Genomic DNA, 20,795 nt, shown 5'->3' on the forward strand with positions numbered 1-20,795 from the left:
AGATGGTCGTTTGGACTCATGCTTTTAATAGTATCCCGACAGTCTGTGTTAACTTGTAAAGTTGCATATTTGTGTTTTATTAGAGGCGATTGGTGTAAATCCTGATCAGCAGGATGGACGAGCGGATCGAGCGATGATTTGGGTTTTAAATTGTTCTCAGGACAAGATTAATAGGCGCCCGTGGACGGTCGACAGTCAGTCTGGCCGTGACGGCGCATCCTACTGCGTCGGGTGGTTTCGTCTGGACGAAGTTGGAACAGAGTGTTCGACAGCCGACACTCTAGCGAAGCGTCGTGTCTCTGGCAGCACTACGCCATCTTGTTTATGACTTTTTGAGCTAGCGCGCCAAGATTTGCGACGAATCGCTAAATTCCTGTGTGATTATTGTGATTTTAATTAGAATTTGTGAACTGTTGTGTTATTGCAGTTAAGGATTAGTTGTCGGTGTAATTAACTTTGTAATGTTATTGGATTACCTAAATTGAATTTTTATTACATTATATAGAGTTGAAGTATTTCTTGAAGTTATAGTTTTATTCAGTGTCTAAACTTTATTTAAATTACTTGGATCGAGATGTGTGATAGTGAAGGCCCCTCTGAACTCATATATACTATAGGTACGTTTCTATAACAAACCCGCTACACGAGTACAAAAGACGTTACGACGATAGTATATTTATCTCTTTTTAACTTATGACGGCTCACATGAGTGCGAAAGACAAAACCTATGTTTTTCTTTCGTCTTAAATATGCTCCGTCTATTCTATACAAGGTCTTTGTATGGAGACCTTTTGATATTTATTTATATCGATAGGAATTTCAATACTGATACCTGTCGATTCGTCCACAAATTATTATTTAAAGTGTTCAATTGGATAAAACGGCTCTTCGCGATAAACTTCATTACCGTTATATTTTCAAGTAGGTATATACTTCTGCACCGACAAGAGCGTGGCTCTTAAATTGATGATGATGATATACTTCTGATGAAATGATCACAAGAGAATAATAATATCATTCATATATTTTTTTAAATCTATTTTTATCGTTGTTGGAAATTAAACCAAAAGTAAAACTGCGAGAGATTGTGGTATAACGTAGCTTCAGTGAGCAAAACAAACAGTGTGTCATTGGGGGTCATGACAATGGTCATATTACGAGGTGAAACTGTAAGAAATACCACTGTGCCTACGTTTTTATTTTTCTATCTAGTCTATTTATAATAGAGGTGCAATCATCTCAATAATGCAATAAATGTAAAGGCATAAAGGTAATAATAACATTGCTGATTGCTGATTCTATCGATATATTCGATATCAATAATGATGCAGCTGAAAGCTCTTGTCAACTCATCAGGCAAGTGTCAGTGTCATGTGTGTCTATCCGTCACCGCGGCAAAGTAGTTTTGCGTGTGTGTCGGTCGGTTTCTAATTACTTTAGTTATAATAAGAAAACGAAAATGTCTCCAGAAGAGACTGTGGAGAGGTTTAAAGCTCTGGGTCTAAGTGAACAGAAAGCAAAGGAAACGTTAAAAAATGCAAACGTAACGAAGTTTTTACTCTCCGCGCTGAATGAGGTTAGAAAACTTTGCGGTAGCTAATATAGTCCACACGTATTTAGTTGAAGCTTGCAGATTTTCTTCTTTGGTTTATAAATGTTTATATATAAGTCGCATTTGTTGGAATATAGGTGGACGTACAAGGTTTGTCGCCCGGAGCCGGTATGTTGATATACCATCTGGCAACAAAGATCAAGCCTCAAATTGCAGATAAGCTCAGATTTGTCTGTGAGTATATCAGTAAAGGCAAATTGGATTCTACTCTACGCGTGGACGCAGCTCTCGAGTACCTCCTTAGCAATGTGAATGAGAAAAAAGTTGATGTTGGAGCTTTTGAGAAAGCCTGTGGAGTGGGGGTGGTGGTGACTCCAGAGCAAGTGGAGCAGGCAGTGGAGAAACATATGTCCAAGTACAAGGATGAGTTGCTGGAGAAGAGGTACCGTTTCAATGCTGGTATCATCATGCAGGCTGTTAGGGCAGATCTCCCATGGGCTGATGGGAAGGCCATAAAAAGTGAAGTTGATGTCCAGGTAATTTCTTTCTTATGCATTATATTATACTGTTAACAGCCACCAGCAAAGTTTAATGATTTAAGGTACCTACCAATAAGTTAGACAAGCTGGGTTATACAAACTTTCTATGGTTGTTTGTATGGGATGTTTTATTCAAAAATGGTTATAAGTACATAATTATTTAAATGATGGTTGTGTCTAATTTACGTTACAGATTTTGGATTTATTGGGTCCAAAAACTGAGGCTGATCTTGCACCACCTCCCAAGCCTGAAAAAAAGGCTAAGAGTGCCGATGCAGGGAAGAAGCAGAAAAAAGATGACCCTAAAGGTATGTTATTACTTCTTTGTTTATATAAATGATATGGAAAATTAATTACAATAATAGAGTAATGAACATTTGTTTTATCTTCAGTAGCTAAAGCAGCAGAGAAACCGGATGCTGCAGGCGATATTGGTGGAGCATCCTCTATCACAGAGCTAATGAAAAAGTTGCCTTTCCATGCTCCCGGAGAGAATTTCAAGTCTGATGGCTATGTTGTTACCCTGGACACCAAACGTTTACTAGAGGAACATCTGAAGATAACAGGAGGAAAGGTCCGCACTAGGTTCCCTCCAGAGCCAAATGGTATTCTGCACATTGGCCATGCTAAAGCTATCAACATCAACTTTGGATATGCGGCGGCCCATGATGGTGTATGTTTCCTGAGATATGATGACACTAATCCTGAGAAAGAAGAAGAAAAGTTCTTTGTTGGTATTAAAGATATGGTTGAATGGTTGGGTGAGTTAAATCATTTTAATATACCTACAATATAATTTAAACTCAGAGTAAATGTAAAAATGTTTTAAAACTTTATTTTTTTTGTGCACTAAATTGACAAATAAAGCCTTTTCTATATTCCAGGCTATAAACCCTACAAAATAACACATTCTTCTGACTATTTCGATCAGCTGTATGAGTGGGCAGTGCAACTTATCAAAAAGGATCTAGCTTACGTGTGCCATCAGAAATCTGAAGAAATTAAAGGATTTAACCCACCTCCATCACCATGGAGAAATAGGCCCATTGAAGAAAGTTTACAATTATTTGAGGTATGGGTACCTATGTTTTATTCATTTGTAATATACATAAAGTAAAAAAATCTTTATTGTTAATGTTAGTGTTCCGTTCGGTTGATTTCAAGAATACATAACTTACTATTTTTCTATTGAATTAATAATAAATAAATAGGTTTAACAAACATTTGTTATCACTTTCAGGATATGAAAAATGGAAAGATTGATGAAGGTGATGCGACTTTGAGAATGAAAATAACTCTTGAGGAGGGTAAACAGGACCCTGTGGCTTACAGAATTAAGTTCAAACCTCATCATCGGACTGGCAGCAAGTGGTGTATCTACCCGACCTACGACTACACCCATTGCCTTTGCGACAGTATTGAACACATCACACACTCGCTTTGCACTAAGGAGTTCCAATCTAGAAGGTTTGCGGAAATTATTCTTTATTTCCTTTAGAAAAAAGTAATTGCACTGAGCATAGTTTCTAGCCTTTTCTTACCATAATGGTCTCAACCATATTACTAAGCCTATGCTGTCTGTTTGTCTAAAATAATATTGTTATTATTTGTCAGCACAAAAAGTGCCCACTGTTTAATTGTCATTTATTTTATTTTACAATTTAAATTTGTAGGTTATCTGTTATGAATAAATAAATTATGACATAGACTAATTACATTATTATTAATCATCTAACAGGCGAGAGACAGGTGTGGCGCAATAAGGAGGAGGCCTATGTCCTAGGACAGCCCGACATATAAATAAACATATAGATGATTAAATAATAAAATGAAACTATGTAATAATCTCGGTGAATAAAGGCAATTTTTATTTTATTTTAACAGAAAAGAAATTTATCTTAGTTTCTAGTTAAATAAAAAAAGTTATATTTGCTTTTTGTAATTTTGGACTTTATTTTAGATCATCATACTATTGGTTGTGTAACGCGCTGGGTATCTATTGTCCAGTACAATGGGAGTATGGCCGGCTCAATGTGAACTATACTGTTGTCTCCAAGAGAAAGATTGCTAAACTTATCGATGAAGGAATCGTTAAAGGTATGCAGGAATCTCTTGTACATAATAGGTATTCAGAACTTTAACTTACAACATACCTGGGTTGGTAAGAAAAATGTAAAAAAGCAGTCCGGGCATGTTGTATAAACCGACAAAGTGATTGTGTTGTTTGTTACATGATGTAACATTGTATAGGCGATGGACATAGCTTATTGTACAGTTTATCATGTCCATCTTCATAAGAAAACTGGCTGCAAGTTTTGAGGAGTATGGTCATGAGTACTAATATGTATACACTTTGAAACCATATCACATTAAGTTTTTTGACAAATAAAACCGTAAGTCTCATTAAATGTCAAATATGATAGTGCGACAGGGTTCTAAAGTGGGTACATTATTATTGCTCATAAGCGGGAAGAGAAGAACTTTGTTTTGTCTAGTAATAATAGATGTATTGTGCAAAAAGGTATATTTCATTTGACGTATTGGTGTATTGCAGATTGGGACGACCCCCGGCTATACACGCTGACGGCGCTGCGGCGGCGCGGCGTGCCGGCGGGCGCCATCAACTCGTTCTGCGCGGGGCTCGGCGTCACGGGCGCTGTGGGGGCCGTCGACCCCACCATGCTGGACGCCGCTGTCAGGGACGCGCTCAATGTCTCTGCTCCTAGGTAATCCCTGCTGCGCAGGCTGGTTTCTACGCGACGTAACTATAGCACACACGCTAGAACGCGTGAGTGACCGCTTTTGGTCTTATAGGACCTAAAATAAATTAAAATGTGTATTTTCTAAATCGGCAAGGCAAAATTACGTAATTAATTAAATTTATTTATTTTATCATAACTTTTTACCCTTTTATGCAATTTAGATTACGTCAACGTCTATGTCTATCTATGTCTTTCTATGTCTATACATACATACACTGCTACTATAGGATATTTTGGCGCTTACGTAATTTTGTTTTTCCAGTAACGAATTAGAGTATAGTGAACTTCGTAGCTTGGAGAAACTCTCAAAGAGAAAAGATCATAAAAATCCCGTCCCTTTTTTTCTATTTGTATACTTCACACAAGTAAGCAAGTACTTATTTCAACAAAACTATTTTAATGTTAACGATTTTTTAAACTGTACGTTTTTTCTTCAGAGTAATGGTGGTACTAGAGCCATTGAAGATTACGATAACGAACTTCCCAAGCGACAAAGCTGTCGTGGTATCGGTTCCTGACTTTCCCAATGAGACAGACAGAGGGTCGCATAAAGTGGTCTTCAACAAAGTGTTGTACATTGAGGCTACGGACTTCAAGGAACAACCAGAGAAGGGATACCGACGACTCACCCCTACTCAGACTGTGGGCTTGAGGCATGCTGGATATGTCATCAAGGTAATATTACTTCTTGGTACATATTCTTTTACTTATCGTGTGGATTGTAAGGTGGAATACCAGCCTCATCAATTCATCAGGGTTATTATTTAGCCGCCAAAGGCGCTGACATGACTCATGTAAAGACTATTCATAATATGTTAATAATACAGGGTGTTAGTAACATCGTGACAAATACTGAGGGGGATGATTCTGAGTTGATATCAAGTGGATTTTCCTGTCGGAAAATTCATAAAAAGATTTCGTGTTTTTTTTTTATTTGTCACTTTTGCTACGGAAAATTCCACTTGATATCAACTCGAAATCATGGCCTGAATCATACCTCGAAGTTTTCGTTAGGATGTTACAAACACCCTGTATATAAACACCCTATATACGTCCCACTGCTCGGCACAGGCCTCCCCTCAATCAACCGGAGGGTGTATGGAGCATACTCCATCACGCTGTGGTTGGTGGAGGTGTTTTATGGCTATTAGCCCGGACCAACGGCTTAACGTGCGTTCCGAAGCACGCAATCATCTTACTTTTTCGGACAATCAGATAATCCAAGCCTGCAATGTCCTTACCAAACAAAGGACAGTCTCACAAAATGATTTCGAGAATGACCCCGTCGGGAATCGAAAGATCGTGAGCCTAACGCTCCCACTAGACCAAGGAAGCTGTTAATAATATGTAAAAAATTGAACGGAAGCAATGTATTTTGCGAATTTCAAATATTTTTTTTAATTTCTCTCTCAACATAAAAGTACCTAGTAAAAAATATAACAAGATTGAGTTACTTTGCTGGTGAGAGACTTTGGAATAGTAGTACTCTGGTGCCCGCTCATAGGAAGTACTCTGAGTCCATCCATAGAAAGTACTCTTAAGACTGTGTCCTGGGTTAAAAAAAACTTATTCAAATTTCAACATCAAAGCAATTTATCTAAAAAACCAATATTGCAATTTGCCATTTGTGCATATAAAAGTAACCAAATGCAAATAATTCCTAAACTACATTGTTTACATATTAACAGCCTCCTTGGTCTAGTGGTTAGGGCGTTAGGCTCACGATCTGGAGGTCTTGGTTCGATTCCCGATGGGGTTATTGTCGAAATCACATTGTGAGACATTAATCTATCTTTATGCCATGCAATTTTCATCTAAACGTGAACCGTGCGTACTTACTACTTAGTTCATCTTGCATGATGGATCTGAGTTACACCAAAGTCATAGTCAACGATCTAGACTGTTTGTTTAGACTGTTTTCAGCACCATTTATTGTTCAAAGCCGTCACAAACGATATCACTGAGTAGTTATCATATGATACACATGACTTTATATCTTCTCTGCTGTTTTGTTACACTTTATCTATTTATTTACATTTGTGTTAAAGGTTTGTATCTTGTTGCGCCATCTAGCGGAGAGGGAATAAAGTCGTAATCAACAAATATTGTAAGTATGTAATTAATTACCATTATTTAATTCGCAGGTATCTAAAGTAATCAAGGACGGTTCAGGTAACGTGAGTGAAGTGGAGTGCACGGCTGAACCCGCGGAGTCCGCTGAGAAACCTAAAGCTTTCATCCACTGGGTGGCGGAGCCTATTACCATCGAAGTCAGGCTTTATGAGCCGTTGTGAGTATTGTTAAGGCTTTCCATACTTTCCGTGTTATACTAAAGAAGTTTTACTTTCCATGACATAGTATTAAAAAAAGAAATAAAACGTTTATTTCCATATTCGACGCCATATTAACAAACTACCTATTCTGGCGGACAAATCTCAAGTTTGTTTTAGTTTGAATGCTTCAATAATAGCCGTCCTTTATTTACCATAAATGCAAGAAAGGGACAGAACTAGTTTAAGAAGGAAAATTAAGTTTGTCACCAACAAAAGTTTGATGTCATAACTTCTAAGGTAAGACACACATCTGCCAGGACTCTTACTTTCCCTTTGTCCTAAGAACCGCACTATTTTCGTGTTACTATAATCTATATATCAGTTAGTTTGTTAATGCATAATGCTGTTTTCCAAAACTGGTAAGATGGCATGAATAGGACCGATCATTTAGATCTTATCTTAATAATAAAAAAAGTATAAATAGAGTTACTTATCGACGGTCGGAGATTGGGCTTTTACAAACAAATTATATTATTACAAAGATGTTTATTATATGAAAATTACAAAAAGACTGAATACAATTTAAATTAAATTAATTATGAATCTATTGCTGAACATGCTGTTACTGTGACGTCGGTGCATCGTCAGCGATTACCAAGTCTTTGGACATGGTAGTCGTATCTATAGATACGACTGTTTTGCTAAACCGGATTTCATGCTCTCTTAGGTTCAAGCACAAGAATCCTGAAGACCCGACCGAGGTGCCTGGCGGATTCTTATCCGACTGTCGTGACGACACGTTGAAGATTGTCAACGCATACGCCGATGCGTCCATAAAGGGAGCTAAACTGTACGACAAGTTCCAATTCGAGAGGATCGGATTCTTCTCCGTCGACCCCGACACAACACCCAATAACGTAAGATTTGTTGATTTATATAGTGTTATCAGTGCGAGGGTGTGCTGCAGCCAAAGGTGTTATGTTAATCAGGTATTGCGATGTTCTGAATTGTCATTCCTCTTCCCAAGTGTTAAGCGGTTATGGGGGCTTCCAATTTAAAATGCTTGCTGTGGTGGAACTTCAGCTAAATTTCTTAAAATGTTGAAAACAAAGTATTGAGGTACATAACAAGTTCTAACATGTTGCGCGTTCAAAAAGTAGTCACGGTCTAGCTGTCAAACTGACTGTTCAGAAAATGACTGAAAAAGAACGTTTGGTAATCAACAAAGTTAATATTATGACAACGTTATGAATATTTATAACTAACTTAATAATAATTAAAATTTAAATAAATGCGTGCGCGTCAACCGCCACAGGTTGTTTATTTGTCCTGGGGGGTTAAAATGGCCACATCGAATCAACTCATCAAATATAGCAATATTGTCATTTGACATTTGTTTGCATTTCGCACTTAATTTTATATACGCAAATGTCAAATTGCATTATTGCTTTGTTAGATGAATTGATTCGATGTGGCCTTTTTAATCCCCCTGATCTGACCATAGTGATGATGTCCTTTTCAACGTGTCCGGTGATAACGACCCCGCTAGCTACAAGTTGGCAGTGTAACTAGGAATCGACGATTCAAAATTATCTGCCAAAATTGTGGTACGATGGAAGCTGTATATATAGACATCTGTGAAAACTTCGTTAGCGCGTTCTAAGCCATCTGTGTTGAATGATATGCGCCATCTGTGTTATATGGGCGGAACTAGCTTGTCAACTAGTTGGGTCCACAGTATTTTAGAATGACTACCGGGTCCGCGTTACAATGGTTGAGCGGCGGCCTCACGATCCGGAGGTCCCAGGTTCGAATCCGTGGTAGGGACATATTACAAAAATCACTTTGTGATACCTAGTTTGATTAAGACATTACAGGCGGATCAGCTGATTGACTGAAAGTAAGATGATCCGTGTTTAAGAAGGCACGCTAAGCCGTTGGTTCCGGTTACTACTTACTGATGTAAGTTAGTTGTCCTTACATGAGCCATCTCAGGGGTCTTTGGCGGCTCAATAGTAACCCGGACACCAGGGTTGATAGGGTTGGTAAACTACCTCACAACCCATACTATAGATTCTATAGTATAGAAGAAGATTACCGGGTGAGAGTTATCAGCGCTCCCCGTTTATCCGACCAAGTAGTGAATGCTATGTTTTATAACTCACGCTTGTATGTCTATTTACATATGTTCTTTTCTTTTCAGACGGTCTTCAACAGGACTGTGTCTTTGAAGGAAGATACTGGCAAATAAGTCACTTCAACCTAATTGATATTAATAATATCATAGTGTTTGATTTTTATAAATTTTATACTCAGTATTTATTGATCAATAAATAATATATAATAACTTTAACTTTTCTTATTTAATTAATTAATTTTAAGCTTAGTTATGTTATAGTGATATGGAATGGTAAGGAAGTAATGCAAGTTGAAGAGCAAGATTAATTGGTCACAACGACGAAGACTAAGGTAAAATTAATAATTAGCATTATACCCTTGCCTTCTTTCTCGCTCTTTTAATCTGCTTCTCTCTATCTCTTTCCCACTTCTTATACCCATACCCCACCTTCCTCTTCCCCCCCTCTCACCGCCTCTCTCTCCTTCTCTATTTTTCTCCATTTGATTCAATGTCATTAAACATGGGTACATACTTAGAAATAACTGTACTAGTTACGTTGTTTACGATATAGTTGGCATAGAAGTTAATATATTATTATTATTTATTATTAGTGTGCCAGGATCGAAGCAAATGGAATCCCATAGTTTCTGGTTACACCGGTTGGAAATAGCCGCGAGTTTATATATGTGTGTATTACATAACATAAACTTATAAACCTTCAATGCTATTCACTTTTGAAAATGTAGGTGGTTACGGAGTTACGGAAGATTTAGGCTCCGTCTGTATGAGATTGTTGTCATACGCCAACTTATTTTCAATAAAAAAAAAACTAAAAAGAGCGCGAGAGATAATGTAGGCATGTAACTCGATAGGTAGTCCTTTATTGCACCATTTGTATAGTATGGTGTGTCATAGGTAAGTGATAACTTATTGACTGATATGGCTACTGTGTTTTATTCAAGGTTTGGAGATAAAACCTAACCGGAACATGTCTGAGCAATCATGTTATCAATTCAACGTAATTAGCGAGTAAATACAAGAAAACCCGCAAGTAAAGGCTAGTAATATGTACACATTTGAAATGTGCAAATTAAGCCCTTTCATTTAATACCCAGCACACTACCATTCGAAAAAAAACTGTTTTGCCCTCACTTTGACCTCTAAAGGACGCCACATTGAATTTAGCGTGACGTCACATAGCCTATAACCACCAGATAATCATTTATTAAATTCTGATTCTGACAGGTGGTTTAAAAGCTGCGTTGGAACACATACATACATAGCGGTTAAACACATAACCCACCTTTTTGCTTCGCCGCAATCAGGTAAAAAGGACGGTTTATATGAATTTACTTTTCATGTAAAAGTAGAGACGATTATTGTTAAGACACGTTTTCTATGTTTATCTTTGACTTTCAAGTTCCAACTTTTCTTTATGTCTGCGCGTCGATTTTGTAGGCGTTTTGTACATATCCTATATTGCGGCCTCCGTGCTATGTTAGAAGTTTAGTAGCGATTATGGTAATTTAATTAGGTTTATCTTCTTACGATGTATTCTTATACCAAGATCAAAGTCTTATACCACTGTACTATACTATTTTGGGACTGACACATTTTCTATGATTATGTTATTTACATCATCATCAATGCCTCGTCTGTCTACTGATGACAATTTAAAGTCGTAAGGTCAATTGTTTTTTTTTTTTAATTTAAACCCCATTGTTAGACTATTGTGTCTATAAATCTCGGCCTTAGGATATAAAGCAGTGTCTGCGAGGGATTTTCGTTCGTGACTGTGTAGTTCGATACGGGAGCGGCAAGGTCTAAAGCACGCTCGGCAGGAAAAATAAGTAAAGACATCCCAATTGTAGTAGTGAACATAAGTCTTCGTAATCCTTTGAAAATCCCTTAGGGGATCACAGACTCTTTTGAGAATAACTTTTAGTACTTATAAATGCATAATAGAGAAACTCTGCAAATTAATAGCTTTAGGTAATAATAATATAGAGACAGAATTATGGTCCATAAAACATGAAATATGTTATTGCTAAAGGCTAATTTCCTATAAACGTCATTTTCATAGCCTCTAATATTAAAGTAACACCTATAGAGCGTTAACCAAATTGGAGTAATCATACGTTCATAATTATACAGGGTGTTAATGACATCGTAACGAGTACTAAGGGTAGGTAAAACTATAGAATTAAAAACAATTTACAAAAACAAAAAAAAAACATGAATTTTGCGACGGAAAATTCGACTTGATATTAACTCAGAATCATCCCTCAAAGTTTTCGTTACGATGTCACTAACACTCTGTATATCACATACGAGTATCACGCCTGAAATTGGAACAGGCAGACCCAAGCAAGCAACAACAACTTGCAGTGTCTTTGGCATAGGTGTCCACAGATAATGAACTCTATTGTAAAGGGTTACCCGTCTATTCTCAACAAATACGAGCCTAACATACGATTGACGTGACCCTTATTTTTTGTCTTGGACGACTTTGATCGTTTGATCGTTCTAAGTTTTCTTTTTCAACCCTGTAGACAGACTACACAATATAATAACAATGCAGATTATTCAACTGCAGTGCAGTTGCCGGTAACTGCCTGTTGCTGCGACGCACGTACAGAGCATGTTTCAAACAAAACTGCCTCATCGCTTCGAATATTTCAGCGCGATAATAAGCTGCCCGGTTAGGGGATTAGCCCCGTAAGCGTAGTTCGTACGCGAACAGAATACCGCTGCCGCTACAGCCTAAGAAAATATTTCGTAGGCCTAATAAAAATACACTACATAAACTCGCTCTTAAAGTCTACTGGGATGGGCAGAACCACAAATAATCAGAAAACAACTTAATAATCAATACAAAAGTGTGTTGCAAAATTTATAATAAATTTTAGGTACAATTTAGTAAGTTACAAAAGGTTTCAATAGCAAACATATTACATGGTGAGTTACATTTTTTTTTTATGTTCTATACTTACATACCTACAATGCGGATAGCATTTCAGCAAGTTAACTTGTTTTATTTAAGTTTCTCTGCTGACATTGCGTGTCCTGTGGCGGGACGCAGCGCGGCGGCGCGGGTTATCGAGCGTGGGCGGCGCGCATGGCAGCGGCACACAGTCGGCCCGCGCCTGCCACCCGCGGTCTACTGCCTCGGCCCGGGCTCCAGCCCGCGCGACTCCGCATTCTGCCGACACACCATGTAGACCAACCTACATGTAAACTTAAGGTAAGCCCTCCACATTTTTCGCAACTTTACTCCGCTTAAACAATTTATGAACAACCCACATTTCCGTTACTCCTCCAAAGATTTTCATGGAAAGTGCTACTACGTCACATACTACTGACGAGATTGGTGACGTAAGTAGGAGATTTGCATTACCCTTGACGGGTTAATATATAATTTTCTTGTAAAACTCATCAAAACCTCATCAGTGTCATGGCGTGCTGATCAGTGTTCTAAATTAGAAACTTGCCAAAATCGTAACGCTGTAATTATGTATACATATGTAACTACGGTTTCCCTATTCAATAGCTATCAATATGTTCCCTGTTCTCTACATCTAAGGCTACAGCGACAAGGTCGCAAACACTCGCCCACTCAAAAGATTATATCTTCTCGGAACCACATGTGATTTGATGATAGGACCAAATTGAATAGACTATGATGGCTTTGACATTTTTCTCGAAATAATAACGGTTGAGTACATAACAAGGATACGTACTTGTCCTTTCCCGTGACCTTTCATATATGCACCTAAAAACAATAGCTTTTTAATTTCGCTGTAATGGTAAAATTAAATAATTCCGCTATTTATCGATGACAATTAAATACATAGATGTAGATAAATATATAGTTCCTTATACTTTTAGTTTAGTTACATACTTATAGTCTCACCAATAGATAGCGTCGTATTATCGACATATATATATAGCTTAGATATGTAGATAATAATAGCTGTCTAGTAGGAAAACTATTCCATAAGGAATATGGTATCTGAAAGTGTACTAAACGAACTCGTACTAAAGACACGTACCTACTTGAACGTGATGGAAGATAAGTCACAATTAATTCCTTCCTAACTTTGTACTTGTACCCTTGTTAAAGTTTCTATTAGATTATTATACAATATGGTTGTCTTTGTGTCCTCTACGTATGGTCTAAATAAAGATTATCACGTCGTAACAATGCGGGTTTGAAGCATTCTGCGACAGGACTACGTTGTCCAAGATAAGATCAGGGTTGGGTCAAGGGGTTGGGCTACTTCTTCTTCTCTCGTCTGAGTTGTGGGTGTTCTATGACGTCAAAGGTACCAGGGTGGATAGGTGGTGGTAGGTGGTATCTGGAAACATTACTTAACTTGCCCTCCAAAGCATAGATCATCTTAATTTCGGACAATTGGGTAATCAGCATGTAATGTCCTAACCAAACTACGAATCACGAACCGCATCGGAGCGGTTGATCTCCACCGGGATTCGAACCCGGGACCTGCGGATCGTGAGCCCAACACTCAACCACTGGACCACGGAGTCCGTCGTTGGGTTTTTGTCTGCCATATCGACGGGGAAGAAGCAAATACTCCTATCTTACATTTTTAGGCAAATCGACTTTTAGGTGTAGTTCGTTGCAAAATTTAATTTTACATTGGCTGGCAAGATCCCCTTTGTATATTTCCCACTTTTAGGGTGATTTTCGATCAATAGAAATAGCTCTTAAAATAAAAATTTATATGTTGCAATATTTTTTATAAAAATATCTCCTTTCTACAGAAATAAATAACTCCTATCTCATGTTTTAATTGTGCTTTTTCGATAATAGCTCCTATCTTCAGAATCAACCATGAGTCTTTTTGTTTAATGGAAGATGATGGAGGTTGATGGATGATGATGGGCAATGGGCATGGCACGAATGTGTCTTTGTTTCGAAAATAAGAGATGATGGACCCAAGATCTCCTACTTTTTGGGGTGATTCGTTCACTGACACTTTTCAATATTCAATATTTTTTTTCCTGAGCGTGTAGCTCGAAAACGGGCGAAATATCAGAAAAGTACTATATAAACAAATTTGTAGACAATTTAATGTGCTTTAAATTAGTATAAAAGTTATTTTCTAGGATGCATCGTTTTTGAGATATCAGCGAAAAACTCAAAATTGGTATCTGTCCTACACCCATTCCGCAACATTTTTTAAACAAAGAGGAAGTTTTATTATTTGATATTGGATATCTGGGTTATTTATAATTATCTTTTTGTCGAAAAAAATCTGTTTTAATTTTGAAGGGGAATTTAGAATAAAAAGTGAGAAGCAATACCATACAAATATATCGTTTTTTTTTATAATTTTGTATGGTTTGGTAAACATTAAGTTACGGAAATGATGCCATGTAAACGTGGGGATTTTTACTATGTTAACTCCATAAATAACCGCAACACATTCCTGAAAAAAAATCTTAGGATTCCTCCCACATAGTCAACCCCTACAACCCCTTTATTGACCAGACTATTGATAATGATTTTAATAAGTACGTACTTGTTGATCTCAGTTGATATTGACTTAATAAATATATAATTCGTACATTATTGATATTTTTTAAAATGCCAGTTAAATAAACAAAGGTGCCTACTTTATCATGATCAATGAATAATTTAAGATTAAAGTTTATCTTCATTAAAAATGCTAAGCATAGCACTTTTTTTTAAAAAAAGCTGTCGTTCCAGTATTTTTTTAAAACATACGATTATTTGTTATTATATTGCATGCTTTGTATATTTATAGTTAAATATTTACTAGTTAAATGTTGCGGCATTGCTTTATCCTAACTTGAACATAATTTGAAATTCATTCAAACCAATACATCCTATCTTACAAAATCATGTATAATTTACGTTGGTTTTATACTTATTGTTTTTTTTAATTATTAATAGGTTTTTGAAGCTACAGTGAATAGTTTACAAAGAGAAATAAGTCGAACAATAGGAATTTGAAGGATTAATTGCAAGTGGAAAAACCGTCTAACGTCAAAACTTTCAACCCAACACAGAAACCAATAGGCTCTAACTTACATTAACTTTAATTCTTCTATATATACAAAATTAACATTAGTTTAAAAAAATGTCTTTTGAAATAACAAAACTACCTTCAGAACATGACGTCGCGCTATAATTATTAACAAAAAAGTTATTCAGTTTTTTCCTCCTCCTGTAAAGTTATGTCTGTGTAAGATAGGAGTATTTGCTTCTTCCCCGTCGATATATAAGTTATAATCTGTCCATTATTTTTTAGATTTTGGTCGAAACTTTATATTATGTTTGTGTGGACGTCTGTGTATTAGATATTCATCCCACTATTGGGTCAATGTTTCTTCTCTCCGTACTCCTAATTAACCTGCTCCTGCAGGAGTACCTATAGTATAGTTTAAGCTGCTCTAACGTGGTTTGGTTGAGGGTTTATGGCAATATCAGCAACACGGATAGATGAAATACCACTGTTTCATTATTAAATCAAAAAGTTATGAAAAGAGGAGATAGTATTGATTTTACTCTGCTACTCGTAACTACAAACTGTAGAGTAGCCTTGGCCTAAATGTAAGCTCAGTGATATAGTCTGTACTACCTGCATTTAGTGTTTGCGGATTGCTATGGAACTTAAACCATTTTATTTGAAAAAGGTTTCGGAGCCATAAAAAGTATGTCGCTGAGGTCGCTGTATAAAGGAGGTATGTTAGCGCCGGTTGCATTGTGTTCGCTCGTAGTACTTCGAATAGATAGAGCTACACATTTTAAAACTTCATATTTTGCAGTATCGTTTATGCAAGTCTATGTAAATAGGTACGTTGAAATTTAAAAGTAGCAATCGGCCTGCACTGTTTATATAATCCTACATAGGTACCCTTTCTGCGACAAGTACTCTATATCTGTTCGTTATCTGCTTGTAGTGGCATTGGCTTCAGCGGCATGCTGGCGATTAGTTAAATGGAACACAATTTGCATATCGACATTGCCACTAACATCACGAAAAATGTAGTTTGTTTTATCTAAAAAGATAAAAGGAAAATTATAGACATTGTATAAAAACCGTAAATTGTTTTTGCGATAACTTAGGCCGCTCACGTTGGGGATAACAAGATTTTACCCCAAGGGAATAAAATGTTTTGTTATTTTTCGGATGGGGACTTTTATCTAAGACATCAAGATACGTACCTACCATGTTTGCTAACATTCAAGCGAGTAAAGTTTCACAGTGCCCCGGGGTAAACAAGCGGGAGCTGAAATAAACCTCTAACTTTACAGTTCTCTCGGTAAACATTATCTTAATGTCTTATTCGCACTACCTCCGTTTACTTTAGGGTTCCTTAAAGTTGGTACATTTAGGTAAGAGTTTGGATGCGAGGTTCGCCCTAAGTGCCCATTACTTAGAATGACGGAATGGGTCCTGTCTCAACTCACGAAGGCTATTAGTCTTGTGTCAATTTACGGCGCTGCAGGAGCCGTTTGAGCTGGCAATTACCCACCCGGCGAGCCAGAAATATAGCCTTAATATACGTCTTAAATGTATACTTTATTCAATATTGTTGACGACGGAAACTCCCACAGTGAAAGCCCCAAAATGAGAATTTCACCCCGCTGGGTTTTGAGCAAATAACTTTTCTTATTACCAAACATTTTGTTCTTATTTCCTTTAATTGATTTCACTCCAAGTATATTTCCAACAAAGATTGAAACAGGGATGTTTTACAACATTGATGTTGATTAATTTTTGCTGATAACGCCGGGTGGCGTACCTACCTACTTGAAAATTAAAACCGTTAAGAAGCTGAATTATTAATGGAACTCACCAGCATTTCCGTACACAAATAGAAAAATTAACTTTAAACATAATCTTTTAGTTCACACTCACAATAGACTTTCATCAAAGACCGAGAGATATACCCATATACAGATGAAACTATTTTTATTGAAATAAGCGATTGCCTTTTATGTAGGCAATTTACTCACCCATAACAATACCAACTTTATACAACCACTTTATGTTCACTATAGAAATTATATTATACCTAATAAAGATTTATGTCAGCCTTTGTTTCACAGTAGAACTTTATATTCCAGCATTACATCATCGTCTATTATTAAACAATGAATCAGTTTGGATAGGCATACAATAATACGTAAACATGGCTTTAAATAATTAACGAAGTCAACTCCAAACGATTTCTCCTCCCTGATTGCGACGCCCACATACACGTATGACGCCATTTGATATGGGGATAGCGTTACGTTAGGCTAACACTTGATGATATTTGCCCATATCCCACACTCTTAGCACGGCTTTTACCTATCACGTTTCTCGCTATAGATCTGTTATATTATGTATAAACTAATATGAAAGATATAAAACGTATTTGATCAGCAATATTGTTAAACTAAATTAGAAAAGTCGGGTCTATCTAACAAATTATCCTAAAAGTTATAATTTTATTATCTTCACAGATAAACATAATCTGATTCAGGAACTTAATTGAACTTAATAGACCCAGATTCGTTATAATACCAGATTAAAAATATACTTTATTATGCAAAAGCCTTTTTAAACAAGGTTTTATGTTTTATAGGATTCAAATTTAAATACCGATAAAACTGCCTAGTTTTGTTGTGTTCGATGTGAAGTTCTGTGGTAATTACACTGAGGTGAAGGTTTTAAAGGCAGTAAACCGCACACGGAAGCATCCAATAAACCGGTTTTCAGTAATACCTTTAGTGCATTTATAAGTTTATTACGGAGATACACACCTAGTTTTATAGCCCATAGGGGTGGTGAAAGCCGTAGCTTCAGCCGAGAGTCGAGACGCGCCCGAGGCAAGCTCCGAGGTTCTCGATATAGGTCAAGGGTGGGAAATGGGTCAAGGGGCCCGGATTGTGTACAGAACTCTCAATTATTCCCGGAAATCTCACAATCCATCATTTTCGAACCTTTTGGTTTTCGCTTTACCCAAATTCTAAAACGTGTCATTTTTGTTCCAGGAATAAAGTATAAAGTGATAATTATGACAAGCAATATTTTAATAAAATATAATGGATACGAGAAAGCTCTTTAGAGAGCGGGAAAAGTTATCTTTGAGCATATCACAAGTATGGACATTCAGAAGACGCACCTGTGTCCGCGGCTGGTAGATTATCTGACGATCGTCGGGGCCCGGCCCTACACCTCGGGCAAGGGACTAGCGCCCGTTCAGGTAATGATCCGTTTATAAATACTTCTGCTTGTACCTACGTAATTTAATATCGATCGGTTCTAAACGAGTAAATTTTTAACGACTTTTCCTGAAGCGGGCTCCAGCAGATACTCGTAATTTCATATAATTTAAATTGCCAGCAATAGCTTTGTACAGTAGGGTAGTTTCTAACTGGTCAAATCAGTTACATTTTACTAAACGTCAAAACACGAAATTACTATGGAATTTGTATGAAAAAGCAAACCGTGACGTCATAGAAAAATGTGACAAAATGTCGCACTTACATATATTACTACATTTTTCGGCTTTCTTTATTAAAATTCATAAATAGACAAAAGAAAACGTTTTTGTCACCTTTAGATCTGTCTTTATTTAGTAAGTACTCGGAATTTCATAATTTTTGACCGAGGAAACTACCCAATTATAATTTGATGAAACTAATCTACCAAAACAAACACATACCCCGTTGTATCCAGTAATATCATTTTTCGAACGGTCCATAAAACTGTCATCTCAATTATATATTATATCAATTTGTTGACTATTAGGCCCTCTACTTCTTCGATCTAGTGATTGCTTTCATTTTTTTATGTAATCTAGATGCATTTATTGGAACAATATTATAGCGATTCAACAACTGCGGGGATTAACAACAATTTTTTAACTCGGTGAAAATAATTGCAAAATGCTCTATACTCTGTTAACAGCTTGATTAATTTGACATCTGTCAGATTACATTTTCCGTACAACATAGTTTTTGCACTTTTGTCAAGTTACTGTTACTATTTAGGCACCGGAGCTCCTCCGCCGCTACCCGCTGACGAACCACGATGACTTCCCGCTGCCGCTGGACATGGTGTACTTCTGCCAGCCCGAGGGCTGCGTGTCGGTGGGCCCGCGCCGCGCGCCTGGCAACCTCACCTCGAGGGACACCACCTCCTTCGTCTTCACACTCACCGACAAAGACTCGGGTATGGGAGCTTGTTTCAATCACGCTAAACATGATGAGTTGAAGGTCCCTCCCCCTGCCGCTATTCATTATAATTACCAAAACGGTGTGCTCACGTGCCCTCACTGTGCGCGGGAGTTCACTGTAAAGATAGGCTATATAAGCCATCTTCGGGCGCATCAGGGTCGTGCCGACTAGGAGTCGAAGTGATCGCCATGGCCGAAATCGGTCAGAGATTATCATCACTAAATACAGAACGATTTTTCTTAAGTTTACTCAAAAAAAATCGATGGGTTTCGAAATGGGCTTACAGGACATCCAACAACGTCGGATTTATTTAAGCAATCACGTTTTACCCTTAGCACTAAAAAGACAAGACGTAAGTTATGCTTGTCTCAAGCGTCAGTAGATTCTTTTTATAACCCTAAGTTTTACATTAATCACATCTTATTGGACAGAGAAAATATCGGGATAAAATTATTTCTATTCTGTGCGTAGGCAAGACGCGGTACGGCATCTGCGTCAACTTCTACCGCGCGGTGGAGCGCGCGCCAGCGCCGGGCCCGGGTCAGCGCTCCATGTTGCGCCGCGAATCCTGGCGCAAATCCATGGAGAAGAGTTCTGACTCCGCCTTCTCTAGGTGAACATTTACTACTGCTACATATCTTGCTACAGATACCCTCCAATTGACCTTGGACCCTTCTAATGAAACATATATACGCATAATGGATTGGAGGACATCGACAAGGAATAAAGAAAATCAGCAGAGCACATCTGCGCGTAGGTTTATGTTAAATTCACATGACAGGAAACAGGCCCTTACATCTACCAAATCCACCTAATCGATCTGTCGACTATTCAATCAATTGTTGTTCCGCAATACAAAACGGCTAGCTGTAATGTAATCGGACAGATTATACAATCTGGCTGTGACAGAGCTATATGACAGCTGCGAACTCGTAAAATGTCGTGGACTGAAACTTGGCCCTGTTCCAGTGACTATAGGAGCAGCAACGTGGCGCCGAGCGACTCGGAGCGCGACTGCAGCGCCGCGCTGGCGCCACGCCTGGCCGCCGCACCCGACTCCGAGAGCGGCGGCTCACACTCGCCCAGCCCGCGCGCCTCCAGGAAGCGACAGGTACCCACTCATCCAAAAGTAAGAAACGTTAACATTATTTTTGGGTAGAACACTTTTTTTAACAATGATATTTTAGAATCGTTTCTATCAGGCTTTCCATTGAAGCGGAGCGTAAACGAGTAGAGATATGCGACTTACTTATAGTAGAACAGTGTGGTGGAACGTGTACCCTTTCTCCATTTGATAAAAACGCGTGAACCTCTTGAGAACGCAACGT

General features: G+C 37.7%; 2 protein-coding genes across 20 annotated transcripts in view; both read left to right on the plus strand.

Moving 5' to 3' along the window:
* Positions 1-9,474, plus strand: part of LOC126366222 (probable glutamine--tRNA ligase) — a 76,819-nt gene extending 67,345 nt beyond the window's left edge. For 5 of the 8 annotated variants that reach the window (XM_050009259.1, XM_050009258.1, XM_050009260.1 and 2 more), the window contains exons 2-12: positions 1,690-2,088; positions 2,285-2,399; positions 2,484-2,852; positions 2,976-3,163; positions 3,332-3,558; positions 4,052-4,188; positions 4,646-4,817; positions 5,291-5,528; positions 6,998-7,143; positions 7,854-8,043; positions 9,330-9,474. In XM_050009259.1, the coding sequence (XP_049865216.1) occupies positions 1,723-2,088; positions 2,285-2,399; positions 2,484-2,852; positions 2,976-3,163; positions 3,332-3,558; positions 4,052-4,188; positions 4,646-4,817; positions 5,291-5,528; positions 6,998-7,143; positions 7,854-8,043; positions 9,330-9,377 (2,196 nt within the window). In that variant the 5' untranslated portion in view covers positions 1,690-1,722 and the 3' untranslated portion in view covers positions 9,378-9,474. Of the gene's footprint in view, positions 1-1,130; positions 1,170-1,368; positions 1,577-1,689; positions 2,089-2,284; positions 2,400-2,483; positions 2,853-2,975; positions 3,164-3,331; positions 3,559-4,051; positions 4,189-4,645; positions 4,818-5,290; positions 5,529-6,997; positions 7,144-7,853; positions 8,044-9,329 lie in introns of those variants that run through there. The other 3 variants (XM_050009255.1, XM_050009253.1, XM_050009254.1) reach the window with 3 other exon arrangements.
* Positions 9,475-12,358: 2,884 nt separating this feature from the next.
* Positions 12,359-20,795, plus strand: part of LOC126366184 (MAP kinase-activating death domain protein) — a 41,124-nt gene continuing 32,687 nt past the window's right edge. For 8 of the 12 annotated variants that reach the window (XM_050009158.1, XM_050009160.1, XM_050009159.1 and 5 more), the window contains exons 1-5: positions 12,359-12,489; positions 18,280-18,491; positions 19,282-19,462; positions 19,939-20,080; positions 20,437-20,596. In XM_050009158.1, coding sequence (XP_049865115.1) covers positions 18,390-18,491; positions 19,282-19,462; positions 19,939-20,080; positions 20,437-20,596 — 585 coding nt within the window. In that variant the 5' untranslated portion in view covers positions 12,359-12,489; positions 18,280-18,389. The remainder of the gene's footprint in view (positions 12,490-18,279; positions 18,492-19,281; positions 19,463-19,938; positions 20,081-20,436; positions 20,597-20,795) is intronic. The other 4 variants (XM_050009162.1, XM_050009170.1, XM_050009161.1 and 1 more) reach the window with 3 other exon arrangements.

This window comes from Pectinophora gossypiella, chromosome 4 (assembly GCF_024362695.1).
Source record: "Pectinophora gossypiella chromosome 4, ilPecGoss1.1, whole genome shotgun sequence".
Classification (NCBI taxonomy): Eukaryota; Metazoa; Arthropoda; class Insecta; order Lepidoptera; family Gelechiidae; genus Pectinophora; species Pectinophora gossypiella.